We start from the raw sequence: 23,429 nt of genomic DNA, 5'->3' as shown, positions 1-23,429 counted from the left end.
TTAAAATATTATCCATATAGCATCAAGAATGTATTAGAAAAGCTTCACATCTCGTATCCTGTGTTCTTAAAGGATCATGTGTCTTTGGGCATGTATGTTCTTAAACTTACATTATTTTATTTACATTTTTTTTGTTCTTAGCTAGCAGGTATTTGTGGCAAGCCAAACTCGTCCACTGGAACACCATCCTATAAACATAAATAATTTTATATTATCTTACCTTATTGAATACTTAACTGGTTTTTATTTTAATCTAAACTATTTATCTTTTTTTGATTGTTGTGCTATTTTAGACAACATTACTATTTAATTAACAAATATTCTTATTAAAGACCTTATTTTTGACAGAAGCTGCTCCAGGTTCTTTATCTGGAGCACTAGGTGCTTTAATAGCATCATCTAAGAAACTGGTATCTTCATCCAAAGCAATTTCATCACCAAGAGCTTCCAGTTCTGCTGCAAGCTCATCATCATCAATTTCTGGCATTCCATAACTACGACCCATTGCTTCTTGAACTTCATCAGCTTGTTCTAACATGTCTGCTAAGTCATCCTGCATATCCTATACACAAAAGTAACAAGATATAATAATTACATCAAAATTTCAAGTCAAAACTTTTGTTAGATTAGTTTTGACTTACTTCAATTTGATCAATGTTGATATTTTTGAATTCCTTTTGCATTTGTTTGACACCCTCTTTCATAGCAACTACAGTTGCCTGAGTATCTTTCAATGTTTGAGTGGCATAGTTGGCTTGTTCCATATTAAATGCCTGTTGGCGCAAATTGTCCACTTGGGCTTCGTACATTTTCCGTTGTTTCAATACACGTAATGCCTTGGCTTTCACCGCGTTCTTAGCCGGTCCGTCTCTCATTTTGATCATCTGGTCTTTATATTTTTTTAGCTCCGCATCTAATCTGGCTATCTTCTTCTCTGCAGAGTCCGCCCTACTGTCAACCTTGGTAAAGATATATAATTATCAAACAAGTTCCTCCGAGTCATATAATGTCTACTCGTACTTTCAAATCGTCAAAATTTTCCTCGACATAATATATAACGCAGTAAAAAAGTGGAAAACAAGAAGGTACGTTTTTTTTCGACAACAACAAATTTATCATATTCCTTACCCCCGCAATGCAGTCTGTGATGCTTGGTGGTGGTTCTTTGGGCTTACCACGTCCGAAAAGTCTATTCATTTTTGCGGATTAGAGTTAAAATTTTCGACGAGACAATCCTCACGTGGTATATTTTTCGATCTGTCAAAATATGAGATGCGAATTCTGGTTAATCCCGGTAATGTAGACGGACGGGACAAGAGCGTACTGCGACAAAAGACGTGATTCTAGACGGAATGACCGACGTTTCTTTAGACGCGAATATATTTTCCAATAGCGAATCAGCTTTCTATAGTGATTTTTAGCCCGCGTTTGTTTTGCTACCACAGGCGCTGAAATCGTTCGATTGACCAATCGGAGCAAAATATTCTTTGTCCAATCAAACACTTGTAGCGGTAAGTCGCGGTCTACAGCGTTTTAAATTCTGGTATAACGATCTTGAATTATTTACTTTAACGTCTTAAAAAATTGGAGAGCTTAACGTTATCATCGATAGAACGTGATTATTTAAGTAATATTTATTTCAGACTGATATTTTTGAATACAGTGTTTAAAATAGTCGAGAAGAATGTCAAATTCATCATATCACTCATGTAAGGTAATGCAATTATAATGGTATTAAATTCATTTTTTTTTTTTTTTTTTTTTTTTTTTTTTTTGTGAATTTCTTTTTACTCCATTTTTTTATTGCAGAGAAAATTCAACCTCCATATATATTTAAAGATTAAAAAATACAATGTTATTCTTCGAGTAAACAATTCGAGCTCTAATGTACGAATATCTACCTACAATTTCTTCAAAGTAGTGTAGTCTCCGAAAGAAAAAGAACAAAGACGCCGATTTTGCAAGGAAATTAATCTCGAGGATTTTATCGTCGTCTTGTTAGTATCAGCGACGTCAGGAAATATGATTAGATTACCCTCGGCGAAAACATCGTATCTCTAGCATCTAATACGCAACATTACGTATATGTAAGTTGAAGTAAATGAACATAGGAATGTGCGTGTCGCGAACAATGTAGGCCGCACCATGTCCGTGGTCCGCGGCCATAGTTTGCATGCCGCAGCTAATAATGAGAGAGATTTACCGCACATCGCGCAGCCTCCGACAAGACAGCTTATCGCGAGACGATACCCTGGTTACGAAAGCGCGCGAGATTCGAGTACAATTATACGACACATGCTTTATTCTGTCTCCCTCTCTCTCTCTCTGGCGCGCGCGCGCGCGCGGGCACGCGAGATGCTCGTTATCCGCCGCTATAAATCGTTCGTCGCGATATTTTTATTTTGCACAGCCAAGCTCTTCTGTCTGTATTATTTCTCTTTCTTCCTTTAATATATACGTATGAAGTCGCTTATCAAGCCGCTTGCTCGCGTCGATCATTGTTAAGAAAGATTCGAGTCATTTTTTCGAACTTTTCATTCAAGAATATTGAGATTTGCTCTTGCTTTAGTGAATTCATCTTGAATTTCTCTCGTGCTTCGCGACATTTTCGTGAAATCGTTCAATGATAATTTTCAGAAACACTATCTATCCTATTTAATATATTATTTTTTAATTTTCTGTTTAATTGTCATATTGGAAGAATTATGATTTACTTTATTTTCTCAATATACTCTCTCTCTCTCTCTGTAAATTTAATTTACTAAAATGTACTATTTAAAATTTGAAACCTATAAACCTGAATATATTGAATGATTTTAGGACATTCTGTATAACTAGAGAGTCACGAGAAGAAGAAGGTGGCGGCTAGGAGGCACGGGCACGGGCACGGGCACGGTATGTGGGGTTGACAGGCGTCGCGGTGGTGGTTTCGGTACGGCCGCGATGGCGGTGGCGACGTCGGCGTCAGGGCGCCTGCGTCAGCAGAATCGCCGACGCAACGGCGGCGACGGCGACGAGGACGAGGACGACGAGGACGAGGACGACGAGGACAACGACGACGAGGACAACGACGACGAGGAGGCCGGGCAAATATCGGCGAATGCGCACGATTTGACGCGCGAGGTCACACGTCACACGGCGACTTGTAGACGAATACGGGGCAGTGGCATGCCCCGATCCGCGGCGCGGCCGCAGTGTTCCAAGAGTCGGCACGACGCACGAATCGCACCGCTGCGGCGCGCGCGCGCGCGAGAGGTACACACGACGACGACGACGACGACGGCGACGACGAGGACGACGACGACGCAGCAACAGCGCCGGCGACAGAGGAGAGATCACGAAGTCGCGTTACCGAAACACGTTCTACCGACTGGAGTTTTTCGGGCCTCCACTACCTGCACCTTCTCCTCCTCCTCCTTGCACCTCCACCAACCTTCCTCTCCTATTCTTTCTCTTCTGTACGGTTCGAGCGCGGCGGACGGAGGCCCGGCGAGGGCGTACGCGCGACGGTGAAACGACGGTGTGCCGTCGAGGGAGGGAAAATATGCGAAACGATCGGGTGGCAACGTTAGACCGTCGCTAGTACCTCGTAGAGGAGGAGGTGGGAGAAACCGACGTATACGTGTGCGGTCAGAGGTGGTGCACGGATATCGTGTGTAGGCGGATCGGCGGTGGAGGCGGTGGAAGAGGCGAACCCACGGGTCGCCCGCCGCGCGCGGTCACCGCAGTGTGCGAATCCGCTCCGATTGCCCGCTCCGATTTGTCCGGGTTAGGTGGACAGACGTCGTAGTCGACGACGAGCGCGGTGAAGTGGTAGTAACCCTGACCTGACCCCCGCGCCCGCGCGCGCTACGCACCTCGGGCTCGCGCTCGCGCTCGCGCTCGCGTTCGCGTTCGCGTTTTGTCATCAGTATTCCCGCGAGACTCACGGTGTGCGCGCGTGCAACAAACACATCGATGAACTCTCCTCCGTCCGCGCCGCGCGTCTCACGTATCTAACAAGGCTTATTGACGATCGATCGATTTCGCGACTCGCGAGCGCGACAACCGATACGCGTCGCGTCGCGTAACAATCGCCGATCGGCGACGGGGAGTAGTACATACACGACTATCGTGATATCCGCGAGTGTCCGCGGCAAATTCTGGTTATTTATCATATTTTCGTCGCAGCCCTCATTCATCTCGCGGAAATTTCTTGTGAGTGTGAAGTGTCACAGCCGTCGACGAAATCGCTCGCGAAGGACGTGGATTCGTCACTTCGTCAGGGCTCAGGGTGGTAAAACATATCGTGTACGCTCTACACGCTCTTCCTTCCTCCCGTCCTCCACCTTCACCTCCACCTCCTCCTGCTCCTCCGTCTTTGCGATACGATCCGCGGAGCGACCTCGTATTGTAGTCGTGTGTATGTGTGTGTATGTGCTAGTGGGAAGCAAAAGGTAGTCGCGCGCGCTGCGTTGCGTATTTGGGAGGATTCCAAGTGGTCCAGCGGTGTGTTTCCGTCGAGAGGGTCAAAATTATGTTCGCCAGGGGGTAGCTCCCGGACAAAACGCACACGAGAACGGTGGTCGAGCGAGCGAACGGACGCGGGGGAGGTAGTCAAGAGCAGTTTCGCAACGAGCAGCGCTTTACATCGGAGCGCTGCGACGACGATGACAACGCGCGTCGCCGAGTAAGCTTGGCTTTTCGACAACCAAGAGGATGCCACGGAGACAGAGTCGCTGTCCAAGTGTACCGGGACGACGTGACGTCGAGAGCTAGAGGAAGCGTTTTCGACGAGAACAAGTGTACGGTTTCGGTGATAAGAAGACGTGGAGACGCAATAGTGAGACTACGCGTTCCGCATCGTGGGTTCTCTTGAAAAAAAATAGACCGAGGAGGTGAATATAGAAGGTGAAACAGAATAAAAGATAACACAAGTTGTAGGAGAAAGAGAGAGAGAGAGAGAGAGAGAGAGAGAGAGAGAGAGAGAGAAAGAAAGGTGAGCGAGAGCGAGAGTGGGAAACACGCGACGAAGAGGATCATCGCGCGACGTGGCCTCTCGGTTTCCGGGATCTCTCTCTCTCCGTGGGTGTTTTTACGCGTACAACCGTGGATCGATAGCTTGTCCCGCGAGCTCGTGCTGGACAGAAACGACGAGTCACACTACGTGGAAGAGACGCGCGCGATCCTCCCGCGTTCAACGACAACGACACCCTCGAGCCGTGAGAGACGAGCAGTTTCCAAACGGACCTAGCTGAAAGTGCTGCTTAACGCGACGCAACGTCGCGTGGACACCGGAAGCTTCACGGTGATTTATGGGGGACTATAGCACGACAAGTCTCTTCTCCAGTATCCTGACTAGCCCGAAACCTAGCACGATCGCGAGCAATAGCGGCACTGGCAACAATAGCGGCAACAGTAGCAGCAGCAGTAATAACGTCATCGGCAGCGCCGCCGTCACCGTAACAACATCCACGATGCAGGACGATCTGCTGATCGAGAAGCAAGCCACCGGTAAACCAGCTCCACTCTCGCCGAGTAGCGCTCTCGATACAGTAGCTGGACAAGACAAGTCCAAGGACGCGATCGAAGCGGAGAGTATCGCCATCACACCTACGACCCCCTCGTCAACGGATAAGGATATTACGTGTAGCACAACCTCGGCCCTGCAAGGTTTCGCCGATCCTGGTGGCCGAGTGCCCAGCCTCTGGTCCGCCCCAGACGACAACGGTTTGCACGCTGCGTTACCGGTCAACGGCTCGATCGCTGCTTTTCAGAACTTTCCAACCGGTGGGCCCGCGGGCCTGTTCGCCAGCACCGGTGCCGCTGCCGCCGCCGCCGCCGCCGCCGCGGTGTCGACCGGCACACGTCGTGCTATCACGGCCAGTCATAATTTTCCTCAACAGCAACAGCAGCAGCAACATGGTAACGCGGGTGCACCCACGGGCACTAGACACGGTCTGCAAGTATCGTCCGCGCAGCAACAGCAACAGCAGCAGCAACATCAACAGCAACAACAACAACCACCGCCGACATCGCATCCAGGGGTATACCTACCCGGTAAGGGCTACGCCGCGTGGTCAGGAGGACCGCAGGCACCGCAGCAGTGGGGCGCGGGCCCGCAAGCGGCCGCGGTCGCCAGTCCGGGCCTGTCACCTTGGAATCGCGGCAGATCCGTGCCTAACCTACCACCGCTGCACTCGTCCCTGCACGCCGCCGCCGCGGTGGCAGCCGGTCTGCAGGGCCGTAAACCCAGTCCGACGTTTCCGGGCCATCCGGGTCCAGCAGCGGCGCATCCCTCCTGCATCAGCCCGGTCAAGTTCCGTCGGAGTACCTCGTATCCCGGCAAGGGCAACATATATCCACCTCAGCCAGCGCCGACCTTTGAAGTCACCGCCGCCGAAGAGAGGGATTTGCTGCAGCTGCCCCCGTTCCAGCAGGTCAGTCGATTCCGAAATTCTTTTAGATTTAGAAAGCACGTGGTGCGAAAGTTACCGCCTAGTAAAATATTAAATAGGAAAACTTTTCAACGATTTTTTTTATTATATTAATATTTAATACATTTTTTTTTTCTAACAACTTGAGGAACTTTATCTCAAAATTAAGATAATTTAATTCGTGAAAAAGATTGCTAATTTTATCAAAAATTTTTCTTTCAACTTTTGAAAAAGTGAATTAGAACGATATTCCAATGACTGCTCTAATTTATTCACCTTTGAAATGAGAATTTTTCCATACTGTTGGAATGAAACATATTTGCGAGGACAAACAGCTGCTCGACTGAGTGCTCCATTTCCCAAGGATTTTTAACTAACTAGTTTTCTCTTTTCTGCGGTGGTTAAAAAAAAAAATTCAAGCCGCTCTGGTTTGAATTGGTTAATGAATAAATTAAAACTGACATTACATGTTTAATTATCAATTCCAGAAAAATATCTTTTTATTAACGATGTAGTAACAGCCATTAGCGAAGTAGTAACGGCTAATTACACGACAACAAAATTACACCCCTTTTTCTGTACGCGTTTACTCGATAGTTGCAGAGATCGGAAATGGAGGAGAAAAACTCGAAGAGTCGAGCGCGAGCTTGTTGTTTCGCTCGATTCGCGAGCACACCGATGGCACAGACGTTGCCACGACTTTTTTAGCCGAGTAGCATTGCGTTATCGATCGCGAGCAGGTAGTATAGTCAAAGGTACCCGCTTATAAAACTGCGCCGGCAATCATGCGGTCTCGTAGGCAAGCCGACGAGGAAGGCACGCGCGCTCCGACTTCCGCAGTTTCGCGCTCGTTCGATGTGCCACGACATCGCGCCACGTGTTTCTCGTGCCACCAGGAGTTATGCAACTCCTAGAGAAGAAGACAGACAGAGAGAGAGAGAGAGAGACGGAGAGAAACGCTTCTCACATTTAAATTTAGCCAATACAACAATTGTTTCGGCGATTATGTAGTCATGCTACCGTGCGGCGTGACACCGTGAGCTTTAATGGCGCGATAATGTCACACCGCACATAAGTCGTAAGCGAACACAATCTAAGGGCATAACTTGTAGTCGATGGACGTTGTTCCGAGAATTTTACGCAGTCGAATCCAGGTTATCTTTCGCCGCGCCACGCCGCCCATCGTTTCACGTATCTATTCGCGTGATAACGAAACCACGCGTTATATGTATACATATATACATATATATATATATATATATATATATATTGTATAATACACATTAAAAGAGCAGGTTGAAGCTCCGGGAGTCTGTTTCATTTTTCGACATAATTTTATTTAATTTACATGTGTTATTTACATGTGTCATCGTTGAAGAAAAATAATTAATGATAATATAGAAATAGATAATGACATGAATAACGCGAGCATACGAGTTAGTACGTTTTTTCCTCAATTCTATATTTTCCACACTTTGCTCCATTTACGTCCTATACGCGCTGACGTTGTGTTACGTTTCAAACGTGATATTGATCTCAAACGGAACCTTTCATTATATGTATATATCTTTGAAGCAACATATATAGTTAGTGAATGAATAAATAATTCCGTTTATATGTGGTCGCTGGTTGTTTTGAAGAAGATTAATTCAAATAAATTTAATATAAAATTAACGTGTACCTCTTTTATTATGTTGATATTATAATAGTATTGGTTAAAATTCGTTTATATTATATTTTACTATTACTTTTATTATTAATTACGCGCTTTGTAATGAATCTCTTGAAATTTCATTCAATAATTTTCCGTAATAATTTTATGAATAATAAAATAATATCTGTATAAAAAGAGTTTAGAGATGAATTTATACACGCGTCTATTGAATTTCTTTATTAAATTATTTAAAAGTTTTTTTCTTTTTGAACATTACACTTATAAATGTACAGATATATTTATTTCAAGATAATTTTATATTTTTATGATTGAACTGAAGCAAGAATGACTAAAAATGATTGCAATCGTCAAATTAGTCAAAATCGCCAAGAATATTGAAAATACTAATGGACGCGCATGAAAAAATAGTTACAGGTGTGTGTGTGTGTGTGTGTGTGTTTTTATTTAATATATACATATAATCATATTTCAAGGAATTATTTTGGGACAAACATTTTTTGCATATCGGATAGGAATTATCGAGGTTATTATTAATAATTAATTGCACTAATTTTTTGTTATCTGCTCGCGTTATCGGAAACTATTTCGCTGATACTTATTTTGTCGTCCAAGTCTGACCTAATTCCTTTCCAACGTAGTAACTCCGACAGTGTCTAGCAGAAGTTTAAGCTCAGCTATTTTAACCATCACTCGAAAATAGATCTGCATACTATTCGAGAGAAATGGCGGATGTCGTCATGTTGTCGTTCAGCTATTAAATCCACGCACCTCGTGTTCCAAAATTTATATATTCGTACACAATACAATACTTTCCTTCATCGCGATTTCTTGACCATGCCAAATAATGGATTCTATGGTATAAAATTGAAAAAATACCTATGATATTTGAAAATATATATTTACTAGTATCTAACAATGTAACACGCAATATCAACGCTATATCATGCGATATATACGCGTCAAAAGGTGTAATGTAAATGTTTAAGCTATAAAAATTTCTAAATGCATACTATATATTGATAGCATAAACATATCTGAGAAATATTACTTATATTTTAATGCTTTTCCAAGCATTAATTTTTCTGATTCATTTCACTTTATATCCATTAAAATTCTGTCTTTATTATTTGACGTTTTGATCGACAAACCATGACTTTCATATTTTTTTGGCTGCTGTACAAAAATTCCTCATTTCGTCAGATTTATATCGGTAGCCATCATAACTGCGTTTCAAGAAACGAGCAGGTGAGCCATATGTAGTGCGAGATGGTTTATCAGTAACCTTAATATCGTTGATTCGCCTGTACGTCGCCAAGAACAATTAGCCCGTACACAAACAAGTCGTGAATACGCGACCTATACACCGATTCAATTAAATGTTACCTGATGTAAAAATTACGATATGACCCATGCTTCTCGAGATGTTTTTCTGAAACTTTAATTGCCATGTTAGAAACTATAATTTATTCTATCGAGGATTTTTTTTGTACATGAACAGCTATCTGAAATGTGGAGAAAATACAATAATATGCAAGAAAGTATTAAATTTTATGTAAAGTTTATATTTCTTTTTCCAACAACTTTAATTTTTAAACATTTTAAAAGGTGAATAATAATAAAAAAATATTTATATAGCTTGAGGCACATTGTCTTCCAATTTATTACTGAAATATAATCTCTTTTATTAACTTTAATCAAATTCGCATTATATCAATTACGTTATCGGTCATATAACTACAGCAGTTCACATATTATTCAACGATTGTGTTTCAATCGTAAACGATAATAGTAGGAATTAATATACGATAACACGAGAAGAACAAAATAACCGTACTTTTTCAACGATTTTCCGATTTTCGCTGCGGTCTTGATTCACACGATTTATTTCAATGCGACTGTGTAGGAACGGTCGATGAATAATATACAAGCACAAGTATCGCGGATTATAGAAGACGCGCGCGCACGCGCTCAGGTAATACGGCAAAAGCGCCTAACAGAGCGAAGAAATGTTCGAGCTCGAAGTCCGATAACTCATTGCTCGTCATTCACCTTGAGAAGGGGAATGGGGGCACGTGCAGTAGGTCGGCTCTAGCCGATATGTCGAGAGGACCAATCGTCAGCGGATACTGATCGCGCATATAAACACATGCATGCAATACGATCGCGAGCTTGTGTCGGTAATCGCGTCGCAATACGTAAAAAAAAAAAAAAAAAAAAAAAGATTATAACGCGATAGGTATACGCGTAGAGATAACGATTTTTATTGGCGCTGCGTCGCCGTTGCTTTTACTTGTGCGGCAAACTCGAAACGTCATTACGAAACGCGGCCTCGCTGTCGAAATGGATCTGACGAAACGCGAAGATTCAGTCCGCCCTGGCTGGTCCGCACGTGTTTCCTGGCCAATAGCGTTTCTATTTACGGCATTTTATCATGCAACTGGGCTAAAAACGATGTAATAACGCCTACGAAAGTGTCATGTGGCTGACGGAGCCCGCGATCGTTGGAAAAACGGAGAGGCGGCTCGTACAGAATGGAAGTACGTCGCGCGAAGGTCCCTCGTCCCGAGGTCGAAATTGATCTCCGATAGATCGAAGGTGCGCGAGGCTAATTTTATTCCGTGTGCACGGCCGACGAGAAGAAACACGAAAAGACTTTCTTAGGAAACTTTTTAGCATGCGACAAGTCAGCCGCAGCTACTTTCAAAGTTCTTTGTGTGCATTCTGCCGAATAAATTTAAAGAACCTTGTATACATGTACTGCCTGCCTTAGATTTTCCTGTGTTTCTTTTTTATCTACAGATTCTTTGATCAAGTTAAAGTAAACTTTCTATGGCCAAAAATTAAAAAAAAAAAATATATATATATATATATATATATTTATTTTGATATAATAATATATTATTATCTAGAAATATAAAATCTGGCGTGAAATTATGTAAAGGATAAATTTCTCAAACTTTTTTGAAAATCTTTAAAACTTTTTTTACCATTTACAATTTAAAAAAAAATTATTATATGTATATATATATATATATATATATACTGATCATTTTTTTAAATGTAAATGATAGAAAAAATTTTGAGGATTTTCAAAACACAAGTTTGAGAAATTATTCTTCACTTAATTTCACGCCGACTTTTATTTTTGAAAGACGTGTATTTACAGAATTAATTATACGTGTTTTCATGTAAGTTTTCATGAGGTAAAAAGTTGCAAGAAAGATGTAATGTCTAATCTGATTTGCTGAAATGATTTATTATTCGCTACAGGTTTTTTTTCTATCCTTTACGATCTTTATTTTGATGCTTTTATACTATATTCTCAACATTGATAACGTTGATAACCTTGTCATATTATTTTAGTATACCGAGTACATATTTGAAGTTTGTTCTATTTTTTATTTAACTATTCTTAAAAAAATTGTGACAAAAAAAAATAATATTCTTTGATAAAATAAGTCGACTCTTATGCATATAATTTTTTTTGCATTATGCTATGTTTATAATTGCGTGCCACATTCCACCAAAATATTAAACCAACATGCTTTGCGTGACTCGTAACGTGACTTGAAAAAAAAAGCAACTGCGGTATGCATAGCATGTCAGTTGGAAGTGTTAATTGCGTTGCGCTCTGACAACACGATGCAAATTTGTCCTTGAAATAGGTACTAGTCGAGGGAAGACAAAGACAAGGTATTCCTGCGGCGACTGAAAATTACGTTCGCCCGATATCTCAATAATATAAGGACAGCATCGATAATTTGTAAATAGTTTCAATCGATAACGCGAGAATTTTCTTGATAGCAATTTTTAATTAAGATATAAACAGTAAATAAAATATTATATGTTATTATTGATATTTATGATTAACAGGCAACTCATAAGTTGCAGTTTAAGTATCATAAAATTTTTGTAGAGTTTTAGTAAAATTCTTTACTAAATTAATATTTATAATATTTATACTTCATATTTATTATTTTACATTCTGCGGAAATAAAAATGGCAAAAGTTAACATATATTTTTCTCAAAGTTTTGATTCAACATGTTTGAAAAATTTTACACGTATCTACGAGGCGTACGTCATTCAATCTTTTTTTTTTTTTTTTTTTGCGGTTGCTAAATCAAACGTTGAAAGAACAGAAAGTCAAAGAAGAGAATTTTTCAAGCATGCCATTCCATTATGCCGTCTAGATGTTAACCTAATTTAACCACCGTCCTATTTGAATTCCGGACTGCGCCGGTGCGAAGTGACCCAGTACGGGGGTTTATAGGTTACTCCGGTTTCCTGCGATATAGATTTTTCGCGCGGGGTGCGTCCTTCCGCATAGCAGTTTACCAGACACATACATACCAAGTCTTTGCTTTTATGTTTTCTCAAGTAACATATATAACAATACAAAAAATGATTATGTAATCTCATTATTTAACTGTCTCTTATATAAAGGATAGAATAATATCCAAATAATTAGGCGGAACAAAAATATCAATAGTATATGATAACAACAGAGATTATATCATTTTATGAATTATTTAATTGAAAACTTCAAATAGAAAGAGCGGCATCTTTTGAATTATTTTGTAAAACATGTGGTTACTTTTTTAATTTTATATTTATCTTGAAATAATTAGGGCTGAGTTAACTTATACACACACACACACACACACACACACTCTCTCTCTCTCTCTCTCTCTCTCTCTCTCTCTCTCTCTCTCTCTCTCTTTATTATAATATAACGATCTCGTACTGACAAGTTATTGCACACGCATATTTCATGCTGAAAGCTTGTGCCTTATGTAATGAAATGCGGCTAACCGCTTACAGACGGGGGTGGTCGCCCGGTATTGAACGCTGGAAGTTACGACGGCTGTTTACCCAAGTCTTCCACTTACATCGTAGCATTTAACTCGATTCGTTCGATATCTTACGTAATTTCGTTGGCCCGATCCGCTTGCCGCAAGGTATGTTGGGCTTAAACGCCTTGGCATTTACCTCTTGAACATGATTTTTTGATAACACGAACCGACCAAGATAGTATCGTCAATCTGTCACGATACGACGTTATAGATGATCATCGAAGATTCAAATATGAAAATTTGTTATTATATGAAAAATGATGAATTTTTGAAAGAAGTCTGATATTAAAATAAGAGAGAAAAATTTTATCAAAACAAATTATATAAATATGTAAAAAATGTTGATAAAAACTTTTTTAAAAAAGATTTTCTGGATGTTTTAGATTTTTGTTGTTTGTTATTTTCGATAACGTCTTTCCGCTAATTGTATTAAAATACTACACTAAGAATCGTTTGCCTAAACAATGGAAATAAATTTATCCATGATAACGATTTGCTATTCCCTTCCAGATTACAATTTCACGATAGAAATAAATTCGACCCTGCATTGCATTACAATATACCTAGCTTCAACTAAATCAAATCACAAATAATGAAATAATTAAGTTATATCTTATTATTATATTTCGAATTTGGAATAGAAATTTGCGATATCTATCGTTCTCAAATGAACTGAATCGAAAGTAAAAACAGATGGTTGAATGAACAGGATCACTACCTCACATTCTTGTACTCTAGATATTCTCTGCACACGTGCATTAGACAATGAGCACTATTGTCCGCAACGATCGCGATACAACGATGATACCACGCCACATTCTCCACCCTTTGGCCGCCATCGCGGCGCGCCGATGTTGCCGTCTCTATGTGTATGTTTCGCTACGTCACCCCCTCCCTCGTGGCGAGAGCTCCGCTCCATGGAGGTGACCTACTTTGTGCTAGCCGGCTGGAATCGTTGCTTCCGCACACGCCTCGGGATTCAGGTTATGTTGCACCCTCTCCGCGTGCCATCCGCACCCTTCTCCCGCGTTTGCTGGGGGGGGGAGAAATGGGGGGGAGGGGGAGAGGAGGAAACATAATCGGATCGGATAACGGGTGACACAGTTACGATCATAAGCGGGAAAAGGATGCAACTGCAGAAAGTCGAATTTTTTATCGAGCTTGAAAGTTTATCCAACTCTGTTGAACTTTTTTTTTTAGATAATTAATGTGTTAAGTTTATATTTGCAATATAAACTTAATATATTATTTAGAAAATATATGTTTCGTATTCTATTAAATAATTTAAGATACATAATCATTGAACGATTTAGACGATCCTTTTGCACATTCAAATGATATCGGTACATCGAGTGTATATCGAGATAATAGAACAGTCAATTTCTTTTATATTTTTTTTTTTTTTTGAAATTACATGCATATGCAAAATATATACACGCAATAGGTGTAATAAAGTAACTTCCGTTTTGATATATCAAATGCCAGATATGTGTTTATACCTATATATATATATAGACATTTGAAATAAAATAGAGTTGTAATACGCCGCAAGACACTGAAATATTGCATCTGAAATTCTTCGTTGCATCCCCCGTGGTGTAATACATTCTCGCGCGTTATTATTTTCCTCACGCCATCCACCACCCGTTGCAACGTGACAACAACGGCGTCGCGCTCGACATAATAATTACTCGTCGCGTTCGGCTCCTCTAATGGATATTTCGACGATCACAATGAGGACGCATCCTACCTCTTCTCAATTGTAAAACGCAACGTGCGCGCGAACGTCTCGCGAAAGCGGAATATAAACACGCATTTACTGTGCCAAAAGAAAGAGATACAGCACGAAATGTGCACGGAGAATAAGAATACTCGCGTCCAGACTGAATGGATGGGCGATAAAAATGCGGAAGAGACACCTGCACACCTGAATATCTCCTCTGTCAAGAACCCTTTTGTTTTTCCATTTCTTCCCCCTTTTAACTCCCTACTAATCTTTTACCGACCCTTTTATTTCTTCTCCATTATGATCGTCGGGTTATATTCAAATATTACTTTCCTTTCTTTGTAAATTGCTCGATTTATTTATCATGCAATTAATCATATGTTACCTAAGGGTAAAGCCCTAATGATATGCTCTAACTACGGAGTGAACATTTTTAATATGATTAATCAGCCTTTAGTTTTTGTGCGTGAATATCATTTTAATATACCTCTCACCCTCTCCCCGTTTTATTTGCGTAACGTATTATATATATATTTCCGTAATGTAAAACTGCTCGTATAGGAGTGTTCTAAAAGACAAATGTCGTGTGTCTCGAAACACGCAGAACGCGAGTAAGATGAAATACGTTCTCATCTTGTGTGTCATTTCGAAAATAATTCCTCCGTATATCACGCGAAAATAGCGGATGACACTCGTATTGAAAAACGTGGAGGAAAAAAATTCTTCTTGACTTCTCATCGTTTCTCGACAAACGCAATCGGAATGCGTGTCGTATCGTGCGAATATTACGTCACGCCTCGCCCATGTGGAGACTGCGCAAAACGGACTGATGCGCGATGTCATCCCCCTAGAAAATTTACGCGTTTACACCCATGTTTCCCGGACCACTCCTGGATTACATTCAGCACCTCTGTTCTGCTCGCCATAATTCAATTCTCGATTAGACCACGATGCCCGTGACAGGTCACGGATTATTCGCAAACGCGGGGTCAGCAGAGAACTCCGATAACGTGTATATACTATACACGTGGAACACATATATACATGCACACATGCACGAAGCAGGAAGTAACGTCGCTTTTTACGAGCCGCCAACTTCGGAACTGGGCCAACCGCGACCGCGCGTCTCGCAACCGTGAAAGCATGCGGAGTTCTCTGGGTCGAATGGAATCCTCGTAACTGATACATAGAGTCGATACGTGTGCGTCTTTGAGCAAGAAAGATTGTTATGGGAATTCCGTTGAGCTTATTATATTTTCATCGCGTGTATATTTGCCGGAATATGCGTTCGCGAATTGTCACATGGTCGTAAAAGATGTAGATACATGCGTCTCGCGTGTGCAGATGAGATAACGAATCACTGCCGGTACTTCGGAAGATACATCTCCGTGATGTACTGTCCTGTCGTAGTACCGAATCGTAGCGCTTCCTGACGTATATATACGACGCTGCAGTGTTTTCTTCGCGTCTTCTTCCGGATTACCCAATTTCCCGGCAATTTTCCTATCTCTCTTTCTTTTTCCCTCCCTCTCTCTCTCTCTCTCTCTCTCTCTCTCTTTTTCTCTCTCGACCCGTATACCTACTCCGCGACGGTGGGGGAAGATTTGCGCAGTGGCCTCCTACCGAAGGGGTGGTTAGCGAGATAGTAGTGGTAGTCACGGTCAAGACGTTACCGATTGTCCCCAGAAGACGAATGTTCGGTATCAGTGATAGCCAATAGAGAATCGCGTGACTTAATAAGAAACCTCTAACGACTATTACAAATGGAAATTACGTTGACTATTTGAACAATACTATGAGTGACAGCAAGTAAAAATGAATAGGGTACGGAGGGAACCGAATCGACGAGAGAGAAAAAGCGAGGAAGGGAGAGAGAGAGAGAAAGAGAGAGAGGGGGAGAGAGAGAGAGAGAGAGAGGAACCGTGAGAGGGTTAGCAGGATACAGAGGAGAAGGGATAGCGAGAGAACGGGGTAGCGAGTAGGGGTAGTGGTACCGGGATGGAGCCTGCACAGAGGTTGCTGTCGACGCCCTGCCGCTGCTTCCTGGTTTCCCTATATTGATTTTCCACCGCGTCGCGAACCAGACAGAGACGGAACGGAGCCGAGAAACATTTCCCCTCTGCGTTTGTGTATGTGTGTACGTGAGTATGTGTGTGTGTGTGTGTGTGTGTGTGTATGCGTGAACTGAGCGCTTGTAGACGCGTGGGTGGATGCGCGCGCGCGCGAAGCAACCCTAGAGAGGGAAGTGCCCGGGTGGGGGGTCCGGAGGGCCCGCGCGGTCGTACACGAGGAAGGAAGGAATACCAGGACCAGGGGGTTATACGGGCTTTGCGTTTGTGGAGAAGGTGGGGCCACCTTTTGCACTTCCACCGGTGTGGAAAGATGGGCACGATTATTCGACATCAGGGGCCCACCCCTTTCTCTTCTCTCTTCTCCTCTCCTCTCACTCTCCCTCTCTCTCTCTCTCTCTCTCTCTCTCTCTCTCTCTTTTTCTCTCTGCTCCATTCGTGCGATATACACCCTGGTATCCGTCTTTCCTCCTTTCCCCCGTACCCTGCTGCGTTGACCAAATAAGTGTCACGGCCGTTTTACTTCAGAACAGCGACTCGAAGGCCGTACTCGCTTGCGTTACTCGTAATTTTCAATATTAGTCCAGGATGGTCGGAACGTGTGCGAATTATCTCATGTATTTGGCGAGAGATTTATATAAATGTCGCGTCAAGTAATATATTGCACGGGCGAGATATACGATTTATTAAGTAGCAGTAGAAGCAGCAGTAGAACATGAAATAATATATTGTACATTTATATACTTAAATTAACTTGTTAGACGTATAAAGGGACTATATGACTATATACTTTGGAACAAAAATTCCTCTCGATAAATTTCTAGTCGATTTTTCCTTCCATTTATTTTAATGAAGCTTCTTGCATTTTAATGAAGCTTTGTTGAAACTTTGTGTTGTTTTTTAATCATATCTCACAATTATTTGTAAATATAACGAGACATTTTAAAGGCAAATACATAAAAATGGAATGCTAGAAATTCCAGCATCCGTCTACTCAGACAGATACTCTACGAGGCAGCATTCCGTTTGCGCGAATAGACATTTTTCTCTCCTGCATCGCGCCCGTTATTTTTTGTTACATCGACCGTTCTTCTCAATTGGTCACCTTCAAAAAATCGACTCTCTTCCGTTATCGTTCTCACCTATTTTTTTCTTCCATAACTTCTTGTATACTTCCTTTACGAAATTCTAGACGCGTAGAAAGAATGTCAGGACGAAAGAATTGTTCTAAAAATATAGAATAATTCTTGATACACATCTGTCAAGCAGCATGGAAAAAAAAACTTCTTTTCATTGTGTTTTGACATCATTTAGTTAGTTAGGAATTTAACCGACTAAATTAATATTATACATTTAATTTTTACTTTGATATTATCATGATTATTGCTCTTAAAGTAAAAATTACTTTTTTTCATTATTTGAAATTTATATATGAAAATTTGAGAAACGTTATTATTATTATTCCTACAATGTTTTATTACTTTGAGTAATTATTTAAAGTAATACGTGAAAAGTTTATTATATAGACTACAAACGATTAATTAAATGACACTACAACTTGATAAATTGCAATCCATTCGAATCTCTTTTATAATGCATATATCTATCAAGATCTATAAAATGACCCTCTAATCTGATCACGGGAAGATTATTAATCTTCGGAAGCCGACTTTTTTATCGAACTTTCCGTGCGAGGAAGTCGGCAATTCCGTGGCGTGACGTCCGAAATAAAAGAGGTCGTCAGGCTTTATCAAACTTTCGTCGGGAACACGGCATTTCGGGCGCGCGATAGTCGAAATAAAAGAAGGGAAAAGGATGTGCATTAAGGGTGTGGCGACGACGGCGGAGAGCACGAAGGGGTGAGAATGGATGGAGAACTTTTGAATACATCCCCGCTTTCTTTAACTGCACTCCCCGATTCGTTACAAGTGGTCTATTACACTTCCCTCGCGTCTTTTACCCCTGTACTTCTTTTCTGCTGCTTACGCGCGTGGTATGCTTTCTTCTGACGGATTCCTCTCTCTATAACGCCAGAAATGTTATTTCTCTTATCGTTTTTCAACTCCTTTCCTCTGCTCGTCGTCTTCTTCTTTCGGTGCCTCACCGAAAGAAGAGACAATCCTATCTCATAATACATTTTCTCGATGCTAGAAGACTTTTTTTAATCAAAAATTAATGAAATTTCTTATTTTCTTGAAATGGCTCGCGGTGGAAATTGAAAAATGCAAAATTCACGGGCTTTTCAGTGTAATTTTTTTTATATATTATAGCGACTCTATTGTCAGTTTTTATCTCGTGAGACAATTTTCGTAATGATAGTCTGAGTATCGTCTGTGAAATTGTGGATTTAAGTGAAGTAGACAAATATTTTGCTACTAGTACATTTCGAAATTAGGTTTATGTCTAGATTTGAAAAAGCGACAAATTCTATATAACGAGATGTCAGAACTTTTAAGAATATATAATTGCCAAAACTACTTTACGAGTTATACTAATTTAGGATTATCTCATCGTCAATTATCTCGTATACATAATATATTGAATTATATTATACTGTTTAAAATAATTTTTTTAGTATTGATTTAAGTTGGTTTTTTTCTGCTTAACTTAAAAATAATCAAGTTGTAAGGAGCCATTACGAATATGAGATTCACAGTCTCTTTTATGTTTTCCAGGATCGTATGACGGCTAATGGAAACTCTCCGTTAGACAACATGAGGACCTTGGAACACTATCTGAGCGATATTATGCGAGCCGGCGCGGCGGATACTCCAGAGCATCTGAAAGGTATGTCTCATATCTTGCTTTAAGCTGCGTGCAATTGAAATGATGTACAACGCGAGCGTGTAATATCTGCGGGCGTTCGCAAAATAACGGCTCGGGATGCCGCGTGTCAACACCGTTAAACCGAAAATGTGGGGAATTTCGCCTTGCAATTGCGAGAAATCCGCTCTCTTTTGCGTTTACAACGGTTGGGAATGCGTCGAGAATTCAATGAAGTGTCTTGCGAGCGCTATCACATCCCCGAGATAATCTTACTCTCGAATCTACGACGAATCTCGAATTTGATGCGTCAGACGATAATATAAATAGTCGCAAGGGGAACAGAAAAACATGTGCAAAGTTGCAAATGTTACTATATTCTCTTTTCGTTTTAAAAGAAGAAATTTAAATAAAATATTATAGAACAGAATCTATCAACTATGTAGATTTCTTTCATTTATATAATTCGGCAAAAAATGTACGACTGTGCCACAATTTTTGCATTATTACACGATAACAGCGAATAGTAGCGAAAACAAATATGAGAGTCTTTCTCTCTCTCTCTCTCTCAATGATTTTAAAAACGAATAAAAATAAACATGTGGTACGTCGTTCTAATCTGTTTCTCGCTATAGACTATAGACTACATTCTGATTATACGTCACACAACATGTAAAACGTAGATACTGTCCTCCACGTCTTACTTTGACGTTTCGTAATCGTACTGCTATATATATATATATATATATATATATATATATATATATACATACACATATATATATATTCTGCACATCGATCTCTAGTCATAACGTTGCATTTAATGCATCGTTTGATTACGTCGCTTCGAGTCTATGTCTATTACATCAAGGGTGTACTCGAGGTCGATCGCCTCGATGTGAACTCTCGTAAACCGTCGATACGAGATGCTATTGAAATTGAAGAGCAATTAACGCGCAAAATACAGAAACGTAAAATACTGCAGTGTTTTGTCAAATTTTTATTCGATCGTAAATATTTATTTGAATCACGACAATATCGACGGAACGTAATTGATAAAAAATTATGAAAAAATACTTTATCATATGACCGTTAATAATAATATTAATTTTCTACGCGATTGCTGCTTGTAAAGTACTATTGTACGACGTTACAACGTGACGACACTACCGATTTTTATATGAATGGGCCTCGAGCTAGCTACCAACCTGATCAACCTAACCCAAGCGAGACGACTACTCGACGCATTCAAGTCCAAGTACTCCGCACCCTCCACTCGACGCAACTCTATTCGCTTTCGTCGGTACGTAAAGGGACTACGCGGTGTGTACATACGACGTGCGTACGTACGCACGTACGGATGAACGCACAGAGCGTTGAGGAGATGGCGTAAGCGGCAGAAGCAGGACAGAATGCGTCTCGTCACTGTCGTTTCTCTCTTACCCCTTTCGCACCCCATTTCCTTTTTTTTTTTTTTCTTTTTGGCGCCTACCCAACCTGTCTGCCGGTAGAAAGAGAGGGAAAAAGAAAGAAAGAGAGAGAGAGAGAGAGAGAGAGAGAGAGAGAGAGAGAGAGAGAGCTGACAAACCCCTCAGACGAGCATTCTCGCACCCTGTAGTCAAGGGCAAGGGTGTCATCGTTGAGCATCTCCGTGCGATGAAACCGTACGCCAATCAGAGAGAGATAGATAGATAGGGAGGGAGAGAGAGAGAGAGAGAAAATAAAAAGACTGAACGAAGTCGAGGGTTGTAGACATCCCGATGCAAAGTCTTGGATTTTTTTCCTAGCAAACTTCAAACGAACCTATCTATCTACTCGATCCCGAAAGGGTCCGCCACGAAAGCCTTTTTTCGTCTCGAAACGCGGAGGCGGTCGTGCAAATTCACAGGACAGCGCTGAATTCAGCAGAGTGTCTATAGTCTGATGTCGTTGGGATTTATCGATCGCGCTAGTACTTCTAGAGTAGACAATGCGAGGCTCCGTAGTAGCTTCTGCTGGCGGGTCACAGAGAGAATAACCTGGATTAGGTGGGTGTACGATAGTTGGATATCTTTGTTCCTTGCCTCAAGTGCATTACTGAGGTCTCGTTGAGGACATTTATCGAGAAATTAGGACAGTATGATAGTAGAGGGTTGGTGTGGTGTGGGAGAGGGGCTACTCTTTCTCATAATATTCTATTAGAATCATTCCTTTTTGCCTTTAATGAGTTAATCCTGCTATAATCGATTCAAGAAAGTGAAGGTTTCCTTTGTAAAAGTTAAGAACGTTAGCTCTCAATTATTTTTCTATTGTAACGATAATGACTCTGCTCATTAGACCTTGTCCATTTTTTTTAAATAAATTTTTTAATTAAATTATGTCACACTGTCGATCGAGAAAGTATGGAAGAATGAAAATAAACCTAGCGCCTTCGATAGGCTGGTATTTTTATTGTTTCGTATAATTATTTTGAAAATTGTCGGGATGATCTATTTTCTTTTAACTGGCTCTACATTGTGAAAGGAGAAAAATGAACTAATGCAGCTATTTAGCTAAAAAGAACAAACCTATTGTGTTTGTGTTGGCCCTTTTTGTTTTGAGATTCGTTTCTTTTAATTTACCGTGCGTCTGAATCCGCAATTAAAATTTGATCCATTCGAGAACGCAGTTAAATAATGATGTAGTACATAAAGAGTAAAATTAGATTACTCGCAATAGAGAGCATCAATATTTCATAAAAAAAGAATAAATAAAATGAATGACAAGAGAATCGATAACAAAGAAAGTGATTGACAAAAGTAGAATTTATCGAGAGAGTTTTCCAAAAAGATATTTTTATATAAATAGATTTCTTTGAAATTTACAATAATTAGAACAAATTATTTTGTTATTATTATTTCCTGTAATTAAAAAATTTCCAAATATAAAAAATATTGAGCACATTTTGTTTAGAAAAATAATGACTTATACAACCAGGGGCGTCATTACGTTTTTCCCACGGCCTGGTCATCAGTCGGTGACTGATGAAGAAGAGAAGGGGTAGAAATCTACATTTATCAATACACCTTTTCGTACAATTTTTCAATAAAACATATAAACAAATTTTTTTCACTGAAAAAAAATTATTTTATATGTATATTTCAAGGTATGGAATTTCATATTTAGACTGCGGCGAGGCCTGGTCAACTATACCATAGTCAGCATGGTCGTAATGACGTCCCTGTCTGCAGTCAAAATTATTAATCGCATGTTATTCGACATTGAACGCAAATATTTCAACAGTATGGCCTTTAGATGGAAAGAATTTCAGGAATTAACAATTTTCGCGCGCTTACGTGTGTGAAAATACAAAGTAACCAAGTTAAAGTAGCATCTATCCCGCGGATTATAAAGTTTCAAATTTGTGAAGTTTATCGGCGCCTCCGGTTTCCTTCCGATGTACAGTATATCTATTAGGAGAAAAGTTCTTTGAAGTTTTGTGGCAGGGTCGGTCGAGGTGAGTCCGTTTTTCTGCGGAAATGGTTACGCGAACGAGACAACTTCATCGGCCGTAACTGCTGTAACATCCGGATTTTCTAAAAACTTGACCTACTGCTACGATGTTAAAGTGACGCGATGACATTTTTTGCAGCGGCAAGTATGCCCACTCAGCGCTGCCTTACAATGCTCCTGAAAAGCGGAGAGCTTTTTAAGAGAAAAGGCTATTCTAAAATTATGAAACTTATCTAGTTTGCGCTCTTTTCGCTTTAAATCATTTTATCATGTATCTTCTCACGCGAAAAATATCGCTTCGGGTCTCTAATCTATCATTTACATTGATAATTTACCTCTATCTTTCCTGTCGCGATATCTTTTTGGTCAAGTTTATTTAGGCTGATAAAAAATATCTATATCCAAAATGAACCGCATTACTTTAAACGGATAAATATACGAATATTTGTGACAT

The 23,429-nt window shown here is 40.5% G+C and overlaps 2 protein-coding genes and 1 long non-coding RNA gene across 3 annotated transcripts in view; 2 read left to right on the top strand and 1 right to left on the bottom strand.

Moving 5' to 3' along the window:
• Positions 1-9: 9 nt before the first annotated feature.
• Positions 10-3,514, bottom strand: Vps60 (vacuolar protein sorting 60). Its single transcript, XM_072903266.1, has 5 exons — positions 3,434-3,514; positions 1,129-1,257; positions 642-959; positions 335-562; positions 10-188 (listed from the first exon to the last, which is right to left on the bottom strand). Exons 2-5 carry the CDS (start codon positions 1,195-1,197, stop codon positions 138-140), a joined length of 666 nt encoding a protein of 221 aa, XP_072759367.1. The 5' UTR covers positions 1,198-1,257; positions 3,434-3,514; the 3' UTR covers positions 10-137.
• On the top strand, positions 1,516-2,896 carry LOC140671716 (uncharacterized). The gene is made up of 3 exons (XR_012047785.1): positions 1,516-1,714; positions 1,810-2,087; positions 2,821-2,896. It is a non-coding gene; the product is annotated as an uncharacterized lncRNA (long non-coding RNA).
• The window catches only part of Orb2 (cytoplasmic polyadenylation element-binding protein orb2), a 123,690-nt gene continuing 103,772 nt past the window's right edge, over positions 3,512-23,429 (top strand). Inside the window, exons 1-2 of the mRNA XM_072903260.1 lie at positions 3,512-6,419; positions 19,417-19,528. Of these exons, the coding sequence (XP_072759361.1) occupies positions 5,295-6,419; positions 19,417-19,528 (1,237 nt within the window). The 5' untranslated portion in view covers positions 3,512-5,294. The remainder of the gene's footprint in view (positions 6,420-19,416; positions 19,529-23,429) is intronic.

The sequence above is a fragment of the Anoplolepis gracilipes genome, chromosome 12 (assembly GCF_047496725.1).
Source record: "Anoplolepis gracilipes chromosome 12, ASM4749672v1, whole genome shotgun sequence".
Lineage (NCBI taxonomy): Eukaryota > Metazoa > Arthropoda > Insecta > Hymenoptera > Formicidae > Anoplolepis > Anoplolepis gracilipes.
The sequence above is the reverse complement of the archived record's forward strand: the minus strand, read 5'-3'. Positions and strand labels throughout refer to the sequence as shown.

What these genes read in the sequence shown, in the direction of transcription:
- Vps60 (XM_072903266.1), bottom strand. Translation starts at nt 1,197, where the DNA reads ATGAATAGACTTTTCGGACGTGGTAAGCCCAAAGAACCACCACCAAGC. An exon ending in TCAACATTGATCAAATTGAA is followed by an intron (nt 563 to 641) that starts GTAAGTCAAAAC and finishes TTTTGTGTATAG; the next exon opens with GATATGCAGGATGACTTAGC. An exon ending in CAGCTTCTGTCAAAAATAAG is followed by an intron (nt 189 to 334) that starts GTCTTTAATAAG and finishes TTATGTTTATAG; the next exon opens with GATGGTGTTCCAGTGGACGA.